Source organism: Lissotriton vulgaris, chromosome 12, assembly GCF_964263255.1.
Source record: "Lissotriton vulgaris chromosome 12, aLisVul1.2, whole genome shotgun sequence".
Taxonomy (NCBI): Eukaryota; Metazoa; Chordata; class Amphibia; order Caudata; family Salamandridae; genus Lissotriton; species Lissotriton vulgaris.
This window is the reverse complement of record NC_141700.1, coordinates 718,048,360-718,071,514: the sequence shown is the minus strand read 5'-3', so window position 1 is coordinate 718,071,514 and position 23,155 is coordinate 718,048,360. Positions and strand designations below refer to the sequence as shown.

Genomic DNA, 23,155 nt, shown 5'->3' with positions numbered 1-23,155 from the left:
ACGGAGCGACTGCTGGCTTTTATCGCGCCCCCCCTGTTTCTGTGCCTGGCTGGTGGGCGCTATGGAAGTCCCCGCTGACCCGCGGGACGGAGAAGCCCGTCCGCCATTGCCCCTTACCTGTGCTGCCACGGCCGCACCGGGGATCGACTTGCCTGCACTTTCCGACAATGGCGGCGGGCGGGGCACACTGCCTACCCTGACCTACGGAGATGTCCTGCTTGCCCTACGTGAACTACGGGCGACACTGCGGCGAGACGCCCAGGAGCTCTGCGACAAGCTCGACGACATCGCCCTGGACCTGGCGCAGATTCGGAGGGACTGCTCCCAGCAACGACAGATCGCTCCCTTGAGGGCTCCTGTTAAGGCTACTGTTCTGCCGAGTGTTTCCAGTGAGACTATGTTTTGCCCTGCCATGCTTGGTGTTTACAGACGGTCGCATACCGACTCTGCCGGGGATACATTGTTCCCGCACTTGGCTACTGTTTCACCACAATCGCTGCTCATGCCGGAGGTGGGACTGCTGGCTATTCTACTCCTGGCCCCCCTGCAAACTCTTTCATTGGAACTTTCGCCTTTTCCCCTGCTGTATTTGGTTTTTCAGAGTAATTTTGGAGCTCTCTGTATTGTAACCGAAGCATTATTGGGTAGGTGGTGTCGTCCATTTTGTACTTGTGATCCTCCCCCTTCCTCTCTGCTTCCATCTTGTTCCTTTGTTGATGAGGGGGTCGACATGCATGGAGGGCTGTATACTGAAGGGCGTCCGAAATCGGGTCAAGGCTAGATTGTTTGTCTGCTGCTTGCTCTCTTACCTGATGGGGGTCGGGTTTAACATGCTGTGTGGGGCGAATGTGTGGACCGCACGCGGAGTGCAAATTGAATTTTCCAGCTGGTTGGGAGTTATTTGATATCGTTTGGCACTTGCCCTCAGCGTCTCCTTTATGTTACTGCATTCTTGTTCGCGGCACAGTCGGAGCCACAATTGACTATCCTGATACCTAGTGAGCCATCGGCTCTGTTAAATCTTTCTGGGGTGTCTGACTTGCCGACAACGACTATTGGGACGGGGGGTTGCCTGTGTAGGGTGGCGTCCATTTTAACTCTCTTTGTCTCTGCGCTGCCCGGGGCGGTCATCTTAGTTTCTGCTCTGGCTGGGGCGGGGTTTTGGGTGGGTGCCGTGGTGTATTGGTCGCTCGCGACTTAGACAGCACTAGGAGGTCCGGGTATCGACTTGTATTGGTCTACTTGATGTGATTTGATGGCGCTATGATTTCCCGTGTGGGCTGAACAGGGATTGGAACTGTTCCTGTAAATGTTGTGCGCACACATTGTGAAATGTTTCTTCCATCTCTCCTATTGTTGCAATCTAATACAGCGCTGGTGCTTTTGGATTAGGTGGTTTTCAGTGTGGGACGCAGTGGATGGCTGGGGTCTCGGGAGTTCTGATGCTAAGTGGGCTCCTCCCCCCCACTTTTTCCTTTTGGGAGTGGCGGATTAGCTTGTCCTTTTCTCCCTCCCTGCATTCAAGAGTGAATTTTTTTTTTATTTTCTTTTTTCCTCTTCTTTTTGTCTCCCTTTTTCCTTCTTCTACACTTCTCGCTATACTTTCTCCTTTCTTCCGACTTTTCTTCTTCCTAAATTTCGGGTTTATAGGGCGACAGGCACGCTGCTAGGGGGGGGTAGGCCATAGCCTCTGCATGTGTGTAGGGTGGGGGGTTATATTTCATTTTTGTTATTTTCTATGGGACCTGTTTTGTTCTCCTCTATGGTTTTAACTTTCTTACCCATGTTTGGGAGTGCTGGGTGTAGGGTGGCAGTGGTACTGTGACTGGGTCATAGATGCTGCTCTGTAACATAACTATTGTGTAACCATCCTGCCTGGCGGGGACTTGATTATCGATCTTCGACTTGCTTGATATAGTTGCTACCGTCATGTCCCACCTGCATGGACTTTGTTTTTAATTTTCATTTATTGGTACGGAACACTACGGCCTGATTTCAATAGTCGCATAACAAAAAACTTTAAAATTTAACCTGCATTCATCCTGTGACACGGTGCTGCGATATCCTTCAATCTTTCTTCCTTTGAATGTTTGCGATTCTGCTACAGTACTGTGTCGCCGCATCGTATGCTGTTGTGCTAACTGATTGTTCGTGGCCGGCCGGATGGTTGTAGGCCCGTATTTGTTATTTCTTCCTTATGCACAATAAAGGTTTTCAAAAATTAAAAAAAAATAAAAATTTGAAAAAAAGTTTTAAAAAATATTTAAATTGTAATATATATATTTTTAATTTAATATTTTTTTAATTTATATATATCTTATATAGCAGGCAATGATATTCTATGGAAGGAAATTCAAGTTACTGGTAAGTACAGTTAAATTTACTTTTCAGGAATAGTAGTGAGCTAGATTGGGGAATTAATTCCTCTTCAATCCTGAGGTTCCCTGTGAGCTAACTAGCCCACCAGGTACCTCCAGTATGCGCCACGCAGCTGTGTTGCAGAGAGGTGTTCAAAGGGCACGCCCCCTTTTTACAACACTTTGCAACACAGCTCCGTGGTGCTTACTGGAGATACCTGTTGGACTAGTTGTCCCCTAGGGGACCTCTGGATTGAACAGGAATTAATTCCCCAACTTAAAATGCTCCTCAGGGCATGTTTGCACTCACATCACCTAAAGCCCCTCCCCCTACCTTCACCACTGTGCTAACACGCCCTGTAGAGTGTTCTAAATTGGGGGATAAGTACCCTTACATACTGGGGGTTCCTGGGGGCCAACTAGCCCACCGGGAACCTCCAGTATACGCCAGGAGGCTAAGTTGCAGAGAGGTGTAATGAGGCTACGCATCTTTTTACACCTCTCTGCAACGCAGCCCCCGGGTGCGTTTGCAGAGGGGGAACTAATTCCCCTTGCATACTGGGGGTCCCTGGGGGTAAACTAGCCCACTAGGAATCTCCAGTAGGCACCAGGGGACTGCATTGCAGAGAGGTGTAATGAGGCCACGTCCCTTTTTACACCTCTCTGCAACCCAGCCCCCGGGCGCATTTGCAAAGGGGGAACTAATTCCCCTTGCATACTGGGGGTCCATGGGGGCCAACTAGCCCACCAGGAACCTCCAGTATGCGCCAGGGGACTGCATTGCAGAGAGATGTAAAGAGGCCACGCCCCTTTTTACACCTCTCTGCAACGCAGCCCCGTGGTGCGTTTGTTGAGGGGGAACCAATTCCCCTTGGTACCTCCAGTATGCGCCAGGGGGCTGCGTTGCTTTCCCCCAAGGGGAGGTGGTCCCCGGGGCAGTGTGGGGGGGGGGGGTTGGGGCCCCCTCACACTTCTTTTTCACTATGCCCCCGGGATTTGGTCCCCCGGGGGAGTAATTTGCAAAAAAGCAGACTGGGTTTTTTGAAAAAAAAATTGGGGCCTTGGGGGTCCGTGTGGCACAGCCAAAGCAGGCCTATGGGGGTCAGAGTGTTTCTACCCTGCCCCCTTTTTGCGTTCTACATGTTTGTTTTTCTGCTTTCTTGTGCCTTGGTCTACTGAGCACAAGATGGCTGCCAACACTTCCTGGTTTGGAGTGTTGAAAGCCAATGAGCCTGCAGCTCGTGATCGGAAAGGTTTAGAACTCAAAAAGGGGGCAGGGTAGAAGCACCCTGACTCCCTAGGCCTGCTCAGGGGGTCCCACAAGGACCCCGAAGGCCAAATTATTATTTTTTTTTACTAAAATGGCGGGGTGTGTGTACAGTACAGTACTCCAGTATGCGCTAAGTAATACCCCCCCAAACCATACAGACACTCATACTGATACTCAAAAAAACAACTAATAACCCATATACACACTCATGTAGCTACTCACCAACCCATGCAGCCACTTATACACAAAGTGAGACACTGATACATATATTTAAATATTTAAACATTACTCGCTAATATATGTATTCACTAGATACACTTAATAAGTCAGTTAACCAATCAATTTTACAAAAAAATCCATTTAGACACTTATTTGACCATTTATTCTTCTATCGACCTTTAGATATACATATATAAAAAATATTTATTTTTCAGAAAGCACACATTCACTGGATGATGTTATCAGTGATGTCATCAGTGATGTCATTTGAGATGTCATCAGTGATGTCATGAGTGATGTCACTGACCATGTCATGAGTGATGTAATATGTGATGTCATCAGCAGAGCATTGCGGGCGCGCGAGTTGTAGTTAGCTGAACTAACTGTAACGGGGGAATTTCAAAGGTTTTGTATGAGTGAAATTTCCAGCTAACTATAACATGTGTGAAACCTATGGTTTTTTCAATGAATTATCAAGGTTTTTTAAATACTAATTCCTAACTATAACGTGTGTGAAACCTATGGTTTTTTCTGTGAATTTGCAAGGTTTTTTAAACGCTAATTCCTAACTATAACGTGTGTGAAACCTATGGTTTTTTCAGTGAATTTCAAAGGTTTTGTAAATGATAATTATTAAATGTATTAATTGTTATATTTTTTATACTGATTTACTACATTATTTTAAACTTTATTTTTAGATATTTTATTTTTTAAATTACATTACATATTTTTAATATAAATTTAAAACATTTTTTTTCAATATTTAAATTGTAATATATATTTTTTTAATTTAATATGTTTTTTAATTTATATATATTTTACACAGCAGGCAATGATATTCTAGGGAAGGAAATTCAAGTTACTGGTAAGTACAGTTAAATTTACTTTTCAGGAATAGTAGTGAGCTAGAATGTGGAATTAATTCCTCTTCAATCCTGAGGTCCCCTGTGAGCCAACTAGCCCACCAGGCACCTCCAGTATGCGCCAGGCAGCTGTGTTGCAGAGAGGTGTTCAAAGGACATGCCCGCTTTTTACAACACTCTGCAACACAGCTCCGTGGCCCTTACTGGAGATACCTGTTGGACTAGTTGCCCCCTAGGGGACCTCTGGATTAAACAGGAATTAATTCCCCAAATTAAAACGCGCCTCAGGGCATGTTTGCACTCACATCACCTCAAGCCCCGCCCCCTACCTTCACCACTGTGCTAACGCACCCTGTAGAGTTTTCTAAGTTGGGGGATTAAGACTCCTTACATACTGAGGGTACCTGGGGGCCAACTAGGCCACCGGAACCTCCAGTATATGCCTGGAGACTATGTTGCAGAGAGGTGTAATGAGGCCACGCCCCTTTTACAACTCTCTCAACGCAGCCCCTGGGCGTGTTTGCAGAGGGGGAACTAATTCACCTTGCATACTGGGGGTCCCTGGGGGCCAACTAGCCCACCAGGAATCTCCAGTATGCACCAGGGGACTGCACTGCAGAGAGGTTTAAGAAGGCCATGCCCCTTTTTACGCCTCTCTGCAACGCAGCCCCCGGGCGCGTTTGCAGAGGGGGAACTAATTCCCCTTGCATACTGGGGGTCCAGTGCGCCAACTAGCCCACCAGGAACCTCCAGTATACGCCAGGGGACTGCATTGCAGAGAGGTGTAAAGATGCCCCTTTTTACACCTCTCTGCAACGCAGCCCCCTGGCGCGTTTGCAGAGGGGGAACCAATTCCCCTTGGAACCTCCAGTATGCGCCAGGGAGCTGCGTTGCTTTGTCCCATGGAGTGGTGGTCCCCAGGGCAGTGTGGGGCCCTCTCACACTTCTTTTTCACTATGCCCCCGGGATTTGGTCCCCCGGGGGGTAATTTGAAAAAAAGCAGACCAGGTTTTTTGAAAAAAAAATGGGGCCTGGGTGGTCCTTGTGGGACCCCCTGAGCAGGCCTAGAGGGTCAGGGTGCTTCTACCCTGCCCCCTTTTTGAGTTCTACATGTTTGTTTTTCTGCTTTCTTTTGCCTCGGTCTACCGAGGCACAAGATGGCTGCCAACAATTTCTGTTTTGGAGTGTTGACAGACAGTGGCAGCCAATCAGCATGCAGCTCGTGCACGGAGAGGTACGCGTACGTACGCGCATGGTACGCGGACCCGTACGCTTACGGTGCGCACTTATAGATATATATATATTTTTTATTTGATTTTCTCAGGAACTACTAGAGGAATTTACACAATTTAAGCAAAAGCGTGATCTGCGAATCAGACTCTACCATTTTGCCAAATTTCTTGTAATTCCGTTCTGCCGTTCAGGCTGTAGCCGTGTCTAATCGTCCTATGGAAAATACCATGGGGAAAACATGTTTTGGGACCCCCCTTTTTTCTCAGCCCCCACTTGACGAATCCCCCCAAAACTTTCAGGGAAGAAGCGGAGCGGGCCATCTTGTTTGAGAAATTCGCGAAGATTCATCAACCGGCGCCAAAGTTATTCCCAATAGAATGTTGCGGATTTCCTATGGAAACTAGGTCCTAACTATAACTACCTACTGGCGGAATATATGGAATAATTTTGGGTTACACTGACCTGGTAAGTTTTTATCATGCATATGTTTACCATACAAGCCTTAATAATGCAAAGTTCTTTGTAAAGGCTTCTGTGGTAAGGGCATATGCATGGTAGTGCAGTTATATTGACTGTGTTGTAAAGTCCTACATTTACTGTTGTTGCCTGTGATGTTTTGCGCTATGTTTGTGAAAGAAGCATGCACTACTGCTGCATGTGTGATACTTGAGCAGTATGTTACAGTGAGAAAACAAAAAAATTAATTGCTTGCTGTACACAATGTACATTTGAGATAAAGGGTGTAATTTGCTATTGATCAATGTACTTGTGAGATATGAAGTAGTAGGTCATGGATCACAATGCAAACACTCCATTCGATACACTAAACAGTGAAAAACACAAGGAGAGAGAGAAATAGTGCTCTGGGCAGAGAGCAACCCTACTTTATGTGTCGGATTAAGAGCTTGTGACAATAACTCTTGTAGACAGTTGCACTGTCAAACCACACCTAAAAACAAAAGAATGAGCTGGTTGAGCCTCCAGCTGAATCCATTTTCTACACTCACCAGTTTGCAGGCCTTTCGAAACCAAGATCAAATGTGCATACCTGCACTTCCATGGTAAGGTTTGTATTAGGCTCCAGGATGCATTCCACCATGCTGTCTGTCACTGGGAAGTTGTCTGGGATTTTGTTGCACTTCTTGATCATCATTGGATCAACGCCATTGAGGAACTGGTAGCCAAATAATGCATCTTCTTTCCAGTGTTGGGACACATACTCTATGTGACAGAGCACAGGAATGTGAATAAGATTACACTGTATTGGAAATATTTTCCATTTGTAAGTGCTACTATCATTAAAGGATAGGTTCAACTCACTTATTTCTCTTCAGAATCTGCTGCTCTACTTTAGTGGTTTGTCCATGTAGAGATTATTACTTTCCAGTGAGTGTTTTATGCATTTGATGGAATTGGAACAAAGAGTCTATTACTGTGGAAATGGAAATTCATATATGTATAATATGTTTGTAGTAATGACACAGTGCAATTAATGGTGCTAAATCCAGGTATTCCCAACACAAGTAGTACTGAGCATGAACTGGTGCTAACAGACTTATAAACTTCCTACCACAATGTTCAGCTATCAGCGCATGCTGGGGAAGCATGTGATGGAAAGCATATTCTGGGAAAGCCTGTGATGGGAAACATGAGCAGGGAAAGCATATGATGGGTAAGCATGCACACGCCAACACATGGAATAACGAGTAAGAATGTTGTAAGAGCTATCGGAATAGCGGGTGGGGAAGCAAGCCTGGCCATCGGAGGACTGAGGCTAATGTGCCATGAGGGCTCTTGGATGTACAGGCATGAGCACGAGGGAATAAGGGGAGTTTAGGAGTGGAAGCAGAGAGCATATATAACCCACCCCTCGACAGGTAACTCTACCTTGATGTAGGAACAGCTGTGCTCGGGATTGTTCCAGCGTACTTTTAAAGGAGCCAATACCAGGAGGGGGGAGTGACTCCGTCTGGAAGCCTAAAAGACTGAGACTGAGGGGTCAACTGTCAGTTGTTGAGTACAAATGCATGGGGTGAGCGACATATGACAAAGGAGGAGGGCTTCACCCTAAGGCAGGAAGGAAGGATTGGTAGGTGATAGGAAGATGCTAGAAGCAGTATGAGTGCACTACCATGACATAAATACATTGGCACATTGGGGCTTTTAAGTAATGGCAGCTTTTCTATATTCTATCACCTGCAGGAAAGAGAGCTGCCATAAGAGCCTATCAACTGGTAGGATGCTCTTAAACAAAGAGGGCTTAGTGATGTAGGGGGAGCTGCCAAAGTTTGTGAAACAACTAAACCCAACTAAACCCACAGGTCCCTTGGTTATATTCACAGTCTTTTTCCCTCTGCCTCTTTTCTTTTTGACCGGAGGTTCGATTAAAGATGTTCCTTTGTAGTGTAGTTCCAATAGTACCCTTTTATGCAGGACCTACGCTGTTTACGGATAAAATATACTGTGGGCTTGGTGTCAAACTGAGTCTGTACACCCCCACCGACTATGTCAGCCTATGTTTTCGCATTAGCTAGCTCGCAGTGCTAATAGAATCTCCTGTTATCAGAGAGATTAGTATGTGCAACTTCAGAACATAATAACTTCAGACTCATGGAAACAATATACTACTTTTCACACAGTCACTCATGCTTGCTTGTTTTGCTCTCAGAGAGATACACAGAAGAAACTGTTGATCGTGTTTACAATAAGAATTTATTGTACTGTTGTTCTTCTCATGTAAAATAAGTGCGATGCTACAACTGTAAAACAGTAGCAGAGCTGTAGAACCAGCAGTGCAGTGAATAGAAAGAAATAGTATTGTTCTACCATTTTGCAATATTCATGAACACATACATGAATATGAAACGCATTTATAAAAATAAAGATGCCTGTCTAGATGTACCTAAGTGTACCTAGCATGTGAGTAGGTGCAAAAGAGCCTAAGCCTAAGTGCCCAAGTCTACGAGCCAAGAATTCCACTAGTATTTAGTCGAACCCCCATACCTGAATAGTGAGTGCATGGGACTTCACAATGGACTTGAGTTTGACACCCCGCAAGGGATCGTCAGACCACTGTCAGCTGGAGCGACGGCATGCCGGAGCCGCAGCATCTCTAGTCAGTGTGTCGCCGTAAAGTCTCAGTTCCCTCCTGCTTTCTGATAGCAAGAGGTGCTATATTTTAACAGTCTATGTGCGTATGTTCCCCATTGTTTAGTATTAGGATGAATTTGGGAATTAAACCTTGTGCGTCAATGGGAGAGGTGGAGTGGACCTCCTGTAGAATGTACTCATAAATTATTCATATGTGCTAAGGATGACGTCTTAGCAATATCGATTGCCACAAACCCACCCTCTGCATGGAACAAGGTGAAAGGTTTAGTCCATAAAAGCTACATTCCTTATAAGGTGTTATGTCCATACAAGGCAGTCTGTCCTTATTTGGAGGTATGTTCTTATACGGCTTGTTCATATGAAATGACTGGGTGACGATGTAGGGAAAGTGTACGATGTTCCCTAGACCTATGTCAGGGTACCGATTCGTCTCGCTCCTCTCCATGGCCATCTGATGAACCCGTAACAATTGAGATATTGGGGACCCTTACAGCACTGGCAACAGGATGCAGAGGCTCACCCCGAGGCGCAGCAATCTGAGAATTATTACTTCTCTTCAACGAGAGTCTACTTTCAGTAAGGGCAAAACATTTTTCCGCCCTAATTAAGAATGAGTCTGAGGTAGTTGCGGTGGGTCCTAGAGCAAATTGCGCCTACTTTGTTGCTACAATTTGAAGATATTGTAAAATCACTCCTAATACCCATTGATCTGCGATTGCAAAGATAGAACGTTTACTTGTGCAGTCTAATGAGTTGCAATCTCAACAAACTACTGACAGCCTATAGAAAGGGAGCATACAGTTATTGGGGGCTGGGCCTGCTCTGCTCCCCTCAACCCTTTTACCAAACAGTTGTGAGCCCATACAGTATAAAGGTAGCGCTCAGCTAGAGCAAGCTAATAAAACCCAATTAATGGAGGGCTCTCAAGCCAATCGCAATCAGGGTACTATTTGACACAACAGAGACGAGAGTGGGGTCTATGATAGCATCAAGGAAGTCTATAGTTATGGAAAAGTCTTGCCCCTCAAATAATTTAAGGTCCAAAGTACAAGGCATAAAACTCATGTATCCACCCTGAGATACAGTAGTGAGAAATGATTTCCTTGACATACCCTCGGACTCAGCTCCCTCAGAGGCTATTATGACAGGTGTTCGTTCCCCCAGTTAAATAGGGTTCAAAAGAGTCAACAATATATCCGATCCACAAAGTGACACACTGGATGGATAACTAATTAGCCCACATTCATCACTTATCATCCCATGTCATCATGGCTAAAAGAGTGGGTTGGGACTACTGTAGAAAAGGATAGGGCAGGTGATTGCATAATGGTTAATCTAACCCGCCCAATACATACAAATGCCATGATTCATAGCCACTATAGAAATTATGTTAAAACTGGAATTAAGAATCTCCCGCTTCATTTTTTCTATTAGTCAGCTGTACCATACCAAAGACTCATGTCAGCAAGCCCACTACAAACCTCACTTGTAAAAACAACTATCTCTTTTGAATATAGATTTGCCCCATTGAGCGATCTAGAGAGTATTGATTGGCAATTGGGTCAATTTGAGGGTGAGGAACCCAAAAAGTCCCCTCAATCATCTTGGGTGGTCATGAATACTGATCTGAGGTCTGTATCCTATACATGTGGTCCACTGAACCCTAGACTAATGTCTTGGAACTTTGTTGGTCTAAGGGCTAAGAAAGTCGAGGAGCTGTGGCTAGATGTAATAAGACCATGTGATATCATTACATTACAAGAAATCTGGGCCTTGTCTGATTCTTTTATTTTGGATGGTTTTACAACCTTGTATGAATCTGCTTTACCCTCCACTGCAGGGTGTTTGAAGGGAGGTTTACTTACATTGATACCGCTTAAACTAGCCTACACTATGAAGAGGTTATTTTGTTCTTCTCACCATGTGCTAGCCGGAGAATTTATTTTTGCGAAGAGTGCAAGCCTGGTAATATTATATTTTTGCAACTTCTTTTGCTGCGATAAAAATAATAGACACATTGCAGCACTAGAGGGTTTTTGGGAGCAATATGGAGAGGAGAGTAGCTTCTATTTTGAGGTTATTATAATGGGAGATTTTAATATACATCTGTGTCTTTATAATCGCTACCAAGGTGGGAGATCTGAGGACATCTTTTCTTCTTCAAGTCATTTTGAACACTCTGCCCAAGGTTCTTGGTTAGAGAGCTTATTTGCAATAAATAATTTATATTGCCTTGAGCATATGGGGTAGACAAACTCAGTGCCATCTTTTACTGGCAGGGAACGTGATTCGACTATAGATTTTATTATAGTATCGCCCCCTTTGCTCACCGAAATACTAATAGTAAACCCTACATGGAGCTGTTATAGTGATCGTAACCTGTTAATTGTTGATATGAGAGGGGAGACAGCCTTCCATGGGGGTCAAAGAAAGAGTTTGGCAAACGGGGACTTTATACTAAAAGACCAGGCTCGTAAAATAAGGTGGAAAAAGATAGCCCCATAAGCCTTTTTAGCCAAGGTATTTAAGGAGGCTAAAGAGGATATTGAATTGTGCCTGGATGACTTTACAGATGCCAGTGTGGTTATAGAGGCCTTTGGTAACAGGGAGGCGAAAGACTTGGGATTCTAAAAAGGAAAAGAGGTTGATACAGACTGATCTAAAGCCGATAAGGCTCCTATGCTCGCCCTAAAACTAAAGCGAAAGAACTTAGAAATGATCAAGTTATGTAGAAAATGATAAAAGGAGCTATAACTCATAGAAAAGAAAAGATAAGATACAGGAGCAGGCAAGGCTGCATCTAAATCAGGCTTGTGTTCTGCACAACAGTAAAACATTTTGGAAAGTTGTAAATAGTCCCCATTTTGCAGAACTGCATTCGGCGAGTACAAATTGCGTCATCCCTGATATGGGTTAGCCACTTTGAACAAATCTACAAAGGAGTAGGCCAAGAGAAACAAAGTACTACTTGAGTACCCAGCATAAGGACGCACCCGTTAAATTTTGGGATAGATGAGGTTCAGAAAGCAATTATGGCCACTGCTAATCGAAAGGCACCTGGCCCAGATGGGGTTCCTGTGGACCTCTGTAAGACTGACCCTGGAATTTGGGCAAAGATTTTAGTCAAGGTTTTTAAACTAGCTACAGTAGATGGTCTTCCGCCTTCATGGTCAACAGTGGTTATTTTACCCTTTTTTTAAAAATGTTCTAGGGATGATCCGGCATGTTACCGCCTGATCTCATTATTAAATTCATCCACTAAAATTATGGGGATGGTGATTTTGGACCAACTGCAAACATGGCTAGATGCCACTGATGTAATCTCAGAATTACAATATGGTTTTAGAAAAGGCATGGGAACTGTGGACCAATGAATAAACTTGCTTATACTGACCGTCAATATACACTTGCTAAAAAGGGCTGTATTTATATGGCATTTATGAATTTAACATCTGCCTTCGACCGAGTAAATAGGTCTAAATATGGTCCATATTAATAGACTATGGAAAAGATGCCGATTTGGTAGTATATTTACATTGGTATCACCTACATTTTACTGCCTCTGTCTGATTTAACAAAAACGACTCTCTAACAAGTTCCTGGGATGTGGACACAGGGGTGAGACAGGGGTGTATTTTGGCCCCTGTTTTGTTTACTCTATATATTAATAACCTAGGGGCTGTCTTAGAAACTGCTAGTAACGACATCCCTAGAGCAGGTTTTAAATCTATTCCCACTTTTTTATGCAGGGATGATGCCGTTTTGTTAGCTAGGACACCGAGGTTTTATGACTTCACTCGACCTGTCATTAAACTTTTCTAGATCACATATAATGTCCATAGGTAATCCAAAACAGGAATTGGTATATAAAGGTGGGGAACTGTCGAAGGTTGCTATAGTCCCGTATCTAGGGATTTTGTTTGATGAAAAGAGGTCATGGGTGGTGCAACAAGCTCTTAACAAAAATACCCTGTCCAGAGCAGCTGGATCTACCTTGGATTTTGCCTAGAGATTGTGGGGCAAACACTAGTGCCCACTTCTGAAGATCTACAATAGGAAATGCTTACCAATGGCCACATATGGCACTGAAGTATGTGGCTATAAAGAGACCGGTGAGCTGCAAGTGGCTGAATATAAATATATGTAGAAGCTTTTAGCTGTTCTGGCTGGTACTCGAGGAGTCGGCGTTTGGCGTAGGACAATTGCAGTATAACAAAGACATGATTAAACCGTAATAATTGATGATAAAGAGACAGGATAGTAGAAACTCACCACTATAACTTTCCCCACGCCGGAGGATTGTGCGGGTTGGAATTATCACCACCCTTGAAATATTTTGAATTGAGGACAGAGGAGCCTTGAAAAAGTTGCATGTACATACCAACTGAGGCGACAAAACAATTGTTGGCTATGATCTGTTTATAAAGAATCTAATGAAAAGGAATAAAGGAACAAAGAAGCTACTCTGAATTCTGTTTATATTTGTTTTAGACTTACAATAGCTAAATCTGTCATCAGTTCTATTGTGATTTTAACATGTGCTGGTATTGCAATTACATTTGTTTTTAGCTGTTCCCCACAGTACTTCGACTTTTATGGTGCATGCAGAATTAGGGCAGGGTTCCATTTCTGATCAGATAGCAGTGGCTCCTCTAATCTGGTGGTTAAATACATGGTTGAGTCCCATACCTACCCTGAACCAATGTGTATTAAAAGACTGTATGAGACTGGATAGGTCTGCTGAGGTACCTTGGATAGCTTACATTTCTAGGTAATTGAGTATTTTAGGGTGTCCTGATCTCTTTACACATCCAAGAAAGATGTACCCAAGAAAGTTGAAAGCTATTAACAATCAATTCTTAGAAAGGGTGGCGTTGGAAAGGGAAATATGGAACTTAAAAAAACAACAGTAAGACAATAAATCTTATTGAGCTCTGGGCCCCTTTATAATTAAGCCTGCAGACAAGGGCGGAGGTATTGTCATCCTAGATAGAGACACCTACAGACAGGAATGCTTGAGACAGTTACAGGACCACAGATCCTATCAACTTCTAAAAGATGATCCAAACGAGAGATTAAAAAACAAAATCAACCATCTGGTAGAGGAGGCCACATCACAAGGATGGATTACCCCTCAAGAAGGACAATTTCTGTGCACCTCTCATCCCACAATCCCCTATTTCTATTGTCTGCCAAAGGTGCATAAACCCCCAAAGACCACCACCGGGTAGACCCATCATCTCTGGAATTGGGTCCATACTGGAGCCTCTATCAACCTTTGTTGATTTTTTCCTTAATCCCATTGTGAAAGAAATGCCAACCTATCTGAAGGACACAAAAGATGTACTTCGACTCCTACCAACTATAGAATTTGACCCTAGCCAGGACCTACTAGTATCCTTTGATGTAGAGTCCCTATATACATCTATCCCCCAAACCGAAACCTTGGAAGTAGTGGGCAACATCCTCCAACAAAGAGACCTGCAAACAATTACTCCGGTCTCATTCATTATGGAGTTGGCAGAACTAGCAATGAAGGAAAACTACTTCAAATTTGAGGATACCATCTACCTCCAGACATCTGGCACCAGCATGGGCAGTGTTTTTGCGCCAAGTTTGGCGAATCTGTACGTCCATGCTTTAGAACAAACCAAAATCCTGCATCAGGACAATCCTTACTATGTATCGCTCCGACTTTGGAAGCGATACATAGACGATATCCTTGTGGTATGGAGAGGCACTGAGACCAGCCTTCAGGAATTCCACGGTTGGTTAAACAACTGTAATCAGTTTCTGAAATTCACTGTGGAATGCAGTAAGAGGGAATTGCCATTCCTTGACCTCCTAATTGTAGTCACAGAAGAAGGGCTCAACACAGAACTGTACAGGAAACCGATGGCACGCAACTCGTTGCTCAATTTTGAAAGTTGCCACCCGAGGTCCCTAAGAGAAAATTTACCATTTGGACAATTTCTCAGATTGAAAAGAAACTGCTCAACTAAAGAATCATTCGAGAAACATTCTGGGACACTCTCCAAATTCTTGCGAGAAAAGAAGTATCCGGCGAGGATTATCCGCCAGTCCAAGAAAAGAGCCTCTAATAATAACAGAGAGGCCCTCTTAGAGGTTGCCATTCAGAAAGAGAAGACCCAGAGGATGACTTTCGTGAACACGTTCCATACAAGGTCCAATGAAGTTCGGAAGATCATAACTAAACACTGGTCCATTCTGAACACCAGTGGAGACACTCTACCACCACCCCTTTTTGCATTCAAGAGAGGACCAAACATAAGAGATCATCTGGTCCATACCAGACCGAAAAATAGAACACCCCGACAAATCGGAACATTATGGGATATGCCACCTGTGCAAGGACATCACCCTTGTGGCAATTGCTCAGCATGCCCTCAAACCACGAGAACCACCAGTGTTGACATTGGAACATCGCGCCCCTGGCAGCAGCGCAGGTTCACCAACTGTAATAGCGAAAACACGATCTACATGATCACGTGCCCTTGCTCAAAGAGGTACGTCGGCATGACAACCCGCAAAACAAAAATCAGAATTGGAGAACACAAAAGCACAGTCCGCTGTCGAAAACAAGCTACTCGCTTAACAGCACACTTTTTAGAGAAAGGACATGGGCCGAGCGAATTTCAATGGACGATCTTGGAGCAACCGATAATACCCGATCACTGTCCAGATGTCGGTAAATTCCTATTCAAAATTGAGCAAAAATGGGTGTACAAACTTAATAGTGACAAAGATGGTCTCAATGAACCCATTCCATGGATGTCACTATAACTATACATAGTCTTCCTCAAAAAGTCCAACACCACTGTTTACCGTCTAGCGAGGAACTACAACTCCCATCATGCATCACACTCGCCCAGTAATCTCCACAGATATACCCGCCCATTTCCCTTGCTCGGTGCCTCCCCAGAAGAGCCCAGAGGGACATTTGGAGACACTGACGGAGAGGTGAGTGCCTAAGGTAGTCCTCCACGAGCAACAATACGGGCATCGAACATCTTACTACGGCCCTTATTGTTACACGTAGCTATCTCGGTCTGTCACCGAATACATTGTTACATACCTAGTTTTCTTTTGCTTAGTCCTACTGACACGGTTGAATGTCCCTGTTATTGTTCTTTTGCTAACAGAGCAGTGCTCCTTTTCTACCTGAGCTCCTGCCAGGTGAGGTGAGGCGCCTTCCCCACAAGTATTGGGTGAGTGTTACCATGTTCGTGCTAATTTGCATATACGTGAGCACAGGAATAGCGTAATGTTGTTAGTGCATTCCATAATTCCATGTTGTGTTTTTCTCTTTTCGTCTCTCCTTATGTGACTTGTTTTTAGACTGTGGCGGAGATTCTACACCTGCTTTCCAGGTGAAAATTTTCCATTTTAACTTTTATTTCTCACTTATGTAAGCAAGCAGTAGCAAAACCATGGTCCTGAAGAATGCATAGGGAACACTCCTGATAAATGCAGAAACATGTTGACCACTTGCATGTAGATATATTGTTAAATCTACCTTTTTGCACCTATTTTTAATCTTAGGGGTCCGAGAGAAACCAATAAATTATTTTTCTACTCGAGTCCACCTAATTTTACTCACTTTCACTCATCCCTCACTGCACTGCTTCCCTCAAGTGTAAACCTTGCCGACATCATTCTTAAGATACCACTCACATCGGTCTTCATACTCACACGGTCCTCCCACCACTCACAGTGTGTGTGCTAACTCCATGGTATGGAGTCCCCAAATGATGAAAAAATGGTGGTACAGAGCGGCAACTGATGGGAATATTTCCTGCCCTTAGTTGCATACTGAATGTCGGTTTACACTTGCACTTGCACAGCTCAAGTCACATAGTAGTAAGTCTCGAGCAAAACACTGACTCCTGGATACCTTTTGTGGTTATAGGTATATGATTGGGGCATGTATCCAGTATAGAGTCGTTAAACAGCCCTCAGACCCTCCCCTAAGTAGTTTTGTTTCGTGATTGTGTACAGCCTCGGCTGTGGGTCTTTTTGAAAAATACGGACAAACGTTTTATTTGTCCGTCACTCTTAACAGCACATTTTGTCTGTTTTTCAGCTCTGTTTTTGACGATTAGTTTCAATCACAGGACACTCCCTTTACGTAGGAACTTGGTAATTGACAAAACACGTATAATGGCATCAAACAGTGGTTTGGCTTTTGAGGAAGCGGAAATCCAAAATATTTTGGATGAAAATCCTAGCCTGCTAGAAAATGCCCCCCTCGTAATAAACACTCCTGACGAGGGGTGGAACAAGATCTTGGTTTTAAAAAAATCCCACACCAGAACCACGGTACACGGCATCATAATGGCACAATATCTGCATGGTAACTGTGCACCATCAGGTCTCATTGTGACCAATAGCCCAAGGTTATTTTTGGATGACAAAGAATTCCTTAAAGACTGGTCTCTCATTGCCTGGCGGTGCACTAGAGGCTGGTTGGTCCTAATCATTAAAACGGCTAAACGGGTAGCTGACAAAATATTGGTTGAAATACAACTTCTAGAAGGGAAAATCAAAACTACCCTAAAAAACCCTGCCTTTAAAACTGGACAGGACGACACCAATAAGAAGAATACCGAGTTTAAGGAATCGATACTCTTCACGAAAATGGAGAAATTCAAAAAAGACCTAGCCAAGTTCTCCAGAGAAAAAGTATATCCATATACTAGTGACTCATATGTCCCACCCACGTACAATCAAAATGGAGGCCGAAGAGGCTCTAACTACGCCACCTCCAGCTCGGATGATAACTCCAGCGATTCAGACACATCGCAACGAGGTAGCGGAGGTCCTTCGAAAGGACGTGGTAACAGACGAGGCCGCAGAGGCAACAACTTCGGTCAAAATAATTTCCAACAATATTGGCAACCGGGTCCCTGGATGTATGGCCCCAATTTCCCTCCAATGGGACATCCCTTCTTCCCACCACAAATACAACAAATCCAAGGACAGCAGCCTTTTTTAGGGTATGGCCAGAGGAGCAACAGAGGGAGGAGAAGACAAGGTCAAGGACCACAAGTCCGCTGGGCATCCCCGGTACAACAACCGACCATGGACCTGAGGAGTGGCAAGAGGATACCACAAGAGGGAGCTGGAACGAGCGGGACAACCGACCACCCAGCCTCGTGATTAATTTGAGCTCCCATGCCCTCTCCATTGATGAAGAGAATCTCCTGAATCGTGGGCTTGGTTTTGTGGCCACTCACGAAGGAGACCAGTTCAATACTCAAATGGAGATCTCAAAACTATTTAGAAAGGTGAGACTGCACTACTTTTTTGCAAAACAAAATCCGGGTGATAACATTGGATCTGTTGCCAACACTGGTTTGAAGAGACCCTCCACCTTCAATCCCACTACTATTGGATTACCAACAAGGGTCCAAACCTTTGAGGAGGCAGTAGAAACAGATATTGACCTACTGTTTAAAACAAAGAAACCAAGATCTTATGTTAACTTACCAAATAAAGAGAAACTAGCTCTGCAAGCACTTACGACCAACGATTCCATTATAATTAAGCCTGCAGACAAGGGCGGAGGTATTGTCATCCTAGATAGAGACACCTACAGACAGGAATGCTTGAGACAGTTACAGGACCACAGATCCTATCAACTTCTAAAAGATGATCCAACCGAGAGATTAAAAAACAAAATCAACCATCTGGTAGAGGAGGCCACATCACAAGGATGGATTACCCCTCAAGAAGGACAATTTCTGTGCACCTCTCATCCCACAATCCCTTATTTCTATTGTCTGCCAAAGGTGCATAAACCCCAAAGACCACCACCGGGTAGACCCATCATCTCTGGAATTGGGTCCATACTGGAGCCTCTATCAACCTTTGTTGATTTTTTCCTTAATCCCATTGTGAAAGAAATGCCAACCTATCTGAAGGACACAAAAGATGTACTTCGACTCCTACCAACTATAGAATTTGACCCTAGCCAGGACCTACTAGTATCCTTTGATGTAGAGTCCCTATATACATCTATCCCCCAAACCGAAACCTTGGAAGTAGTGGGCAACATCCTCCAACAAAGAGACCTGCAAACAATTACTCCGGTCTCATTCATTATGGAGTTGGCAGAACTAGCAATGAAGGAAAACTACTTCAAATTTGAGGATACCATCTACCTCCAGACATCTGGCACCAGCATGGGCAGTGTTTTTGTGCCAAGTTTGGCGAATCTGTACGTCCATGCTTTAGAACAAACCAAAATCCTGCATCAGGACAATCCTTACTATGTATCGCTCCGACTTTGGAAGCGATACATAGACGATATCCTTGTGGTATGGAGAGGCACTGAGACCAGCCTTCAGGAATTCCACGGTTGGTTAAACAACTGTAATCAGTTTCTGAAATTCACTGTGGAATGCAGTAAGAGGGAATTGCCATTCCTTGACCTCCTAATTGTAGTCACAGAAGAAGGGCTCAACACAGAACTGTACAGGAAACCGATGGCACGCAACTCGTTGCTCAATTTGAAAGTTGCCACCCGAGGTCCCTAAGAGAAAATTTACCATTTGGACAATTTCTCAGATTGAAAAGAAACTGCTCAACTAAAGAATCATTCGAGAAACATTCTGGGACACTCTCCAAATTCTTGCGAGAAAAGAAGTATCCGGCGAGGATTATCCGCCAGTCCAAGAAAAGAGCCTCTAATAATAACAGAGAGGCCCTCTTAGAGGTTGCCATTCAGAAAGAGAAGACCCAGAGGATGACTTTCGTGAACACGTTCCATACAAGGTCCAATGAAGTTCGGAAGATCATAACTAAACACTGGTCCATTCTGAACACCAGTGGAGACACTCTACCACCACCCCTTTTTGCATTCAAGAGAGGACCAAACATAAGAGATCATCTGGTCCATACCAGACCGAAAAATAGAACACCCCGACAAATCGGAACATTATGGGATATGCCACCTGTGCAAGGACATCACCCTTGTGGCAATTGCTCAGCATGCCCTCAAACCACGAGAACCACCAGTGTTGACATTGGAACATCGCACCCCTGGCAGCAGCGCAGGTTCACCAACTGTAATAGCGAAAACACGATCTACATGATCACGTGCCCTTGCTCAAAGAGGTACGTCGGCATGACAACCCGCAAAACAAAAATCAGAATTGGAGAACACAAAAGCACAGTCCGCTGTCGAAAACAAGCTACTCGCTTAACAGCACACTTTTTAGAGAAAGGACATGGGCCGAGCGAATTTCAATGGACGATCTTGGAGCAACCGATAATACCCGATCACTGTCCAGATGTCGGTAAATTCCTATTCAAAATTGAGCAAAAATGGGTGTACAAACTTAATAGTGACAAAGATGGTCTCAATGAACCCATTCCATGGATGTCACTATAACTATACATAGTCTTCCTCAAAAAGTCCAACACCACTGTTTACCGTCTAGCGAGGAACTACAACTCCCATCATGCATCACACTCGCCCAGTAATCTCCACAGATATACCCGCCCATTTCCCTTGCTCGGTGCCTCCCCAGAAGAGCCCAGAGGGACGTTTGGAGACACTGACGGAGAGGTGAGTGCCTAAGGTAGTCCTCCACGAGCAACAATACGGGCATCGAACATCTTACTACGGCCCTTATTGTTACACGTAGCTATCTCGGTCTGTCACCGAATACATTGTTACATACCTAGTTTTCTCTTGCTTAGTCCTACTGACACGGTTGAATGTCCCTGTTATTGTTCTTTTGCTAACAGAGCAGTGCTCCTTTTCTACCTGAGCTCCTGCCAGGTGAGGTGAGGCGCCTTCCCCACAAGTATTGGGTGAGTGTTACCATGTTCGTGCTAATTTGCATATACGTGAGCACAGGAATAGCGTAATGTTGTTAGTGCATTCCATAATTCCATGTTGTGTTTTTCTCTTTTCGTCTCTCCTTATGTGACTTGTTTTTAGACTGTGGCGGAGATTCTACACCTGCTTTCCAGGTGAAAATTTTCCATTTTAACTTTTATTTCTCACTTATGTAAGCAAGCAGTAGCAAAACCATGGTCCTGAAGAATGCATAGGGAACACTCCTGATAAATGCAGAAACATGTTGACCACTTGCATGTAGATATATTGTTAAATCTACCTTTTTGCACCTATTTTTAATCTTAGGGGTCCGAGAGAAACCAATAAATTATTTTTCTACTCGAGTCCACCTAATTTTACTCACTTTCACTCATCCCTCACTGCACTGCTTCCCTCAAGTGTAAACCTTGCCGACATCATTCTTAAGATACCACTCACATCGGTCTTCATACTCACACGGTCCTCCCACCACTCACAGTGTGACCAGTTCTGTGTGCTAACTCCATGGTATGGAGTCCCCAAATGATGAAAAAATGGTGGTACAGAGCGGCAACTGATGGGAATATTTCCTGCCCTTAGTTGCATACTGAATGTCGGTTTACACTTGCACTTGCACAGCTCAAGTCACATAGTAGTAAGTCTCGAGCAAAACACTGACTCCTGGATACCTTTTGTGGTTATAATAACCAATACCATCAATTTATTTTCATAAGATTCAGGTGTAATTGTATCTACTGATGTCCTACATTTCCAAAAGGCTTTTATAAACCAGGGTCCCTAAAGTCCTGCACCTGTCATGATTTTTCCGATCAAGACCTTTTACATTTTATGTTTTTTTGTGGATTTTATAATGATCTTCGGAGTAGATATATTTTACCACTTTTTGAAAACTTCCATTATGCACAAGTGAGGCCTGCATTGATATACCTGCAAATGCTGTCTTCACCACTGATATGCTTTATTGCAGGTACCTTACAGTGTAGGAAAAATGTGACTATGTAACAAACATGTAGCAGAGCAACCATGGTTTTATAAAGACGTGATAAATATCGTACAGAAATACACCTTAATAAGGCTTACAAATCTGTAGTTGTTTATTTCATATTGGCAAACCAATATTTGAGGATTTTAAAGACCAATGTAAGATTAGCTCATGTGAGCTTTTAGATTTGTTCTGTATGATGAAATGTTTGATTTTTGAACCCCTTTTAATCATGGTCTGTGTATGTGCTTTTATGGTCAAAATTTGGCCAAATAAAGTTTATTTGGCTTGACTTGTATCTTTCAATTTGGCCTTCAGTACATCAATTAAAGTTGTTTCTTATAAGGTAGGCAGAAGCCCAATATAAGTGTACACCAAAGAGACACTATTATTGATGATAGACCAATTATGTGCATGTTAATTCAGTCCTATGTGGTCAGCTGCATAGAACATAACCAGTGAATTGCAATTGCATAAAGCCATCTGTATTATGAGCCCAATTTGTTTAATCTTTGTTTATTATTAAAAAATGCTACTGTTATGATCAATTGGTTTAATATACTTAAATATTATTATTTTCCTGATTATTATTATGACTGCATTCTTGTATAGCGCGTAGCTACCAGTAGGGTTTACCATCACTTAGATGGAAGACTTAAGGAGTGATGCTAGAATTAACCAGGCTTATTGGCATGAGGGGTAGATTAGAATAATCAGGTTTTCAGCTCCCTGCGGAAGGCAAGTAGTGAGGTAAAGCAATACAGGGATTCTGGGAGGGCGTTCCACAATCTGAGGATGCCGACATACTGTTGTTTAAAATGTTTAGATGATTTTCTTCACAGGCAAGTTCCCAACATAAGTAATTTCCATAATTTTTATGGCTCAAACACACAATATAATATCTGGTTGCTATGGAGAAAAAGTCTGTCCTAATGCTCCCTCTCTAGTCATGAGAGCCAACGAGGAAAAAAGCGATTGAAGACAGAATCTCCACACACGCATGCAACAGCAAAGAACTCTTCAACATCATCAAGGAGTTCGCCCAACCCAGCAGCGAGTCGACTGACATCCCTCCCTCGCAAGACCTCTGACACAAACTCAGCACCTTCTTTGACCACAAAATCAAGAGCTGCTATGACAACTTCAATGAAGACAACCAACACACGGAACACCCACCAACCACACCTGCCACCCTGAACCCAACGATCGATAGCTCAACAGCCCTCACCTTTGAAGACACACTGAAGACAA

The 23,155-nt window shown here is 43.7% G+C and overlaps 1 protein-coding gene across 1 annotated transcript in view; it reads right to left on the bottom strand.

The window, feature by feature from the left end:
- Positions 1–23,155, bottom strand: part of LOC147678110 (hydroperoxide isomerase ALOXE3-like) — a 147,176-nt gene that overhangs the window by 74,244 nt on the left and 49,777 nt on the right. Inside the window, exon 6 of the mRNA XM_086945971.1 lies at positions 6,991–7,163. Within this exon, the coding sequence (XP_086802097.1) occupies positions 6,991–7,163 (173 nt within the window). The remainder of the gene's footprint in view (positions 1–6,990; positions 7,164–23,155) is intronic.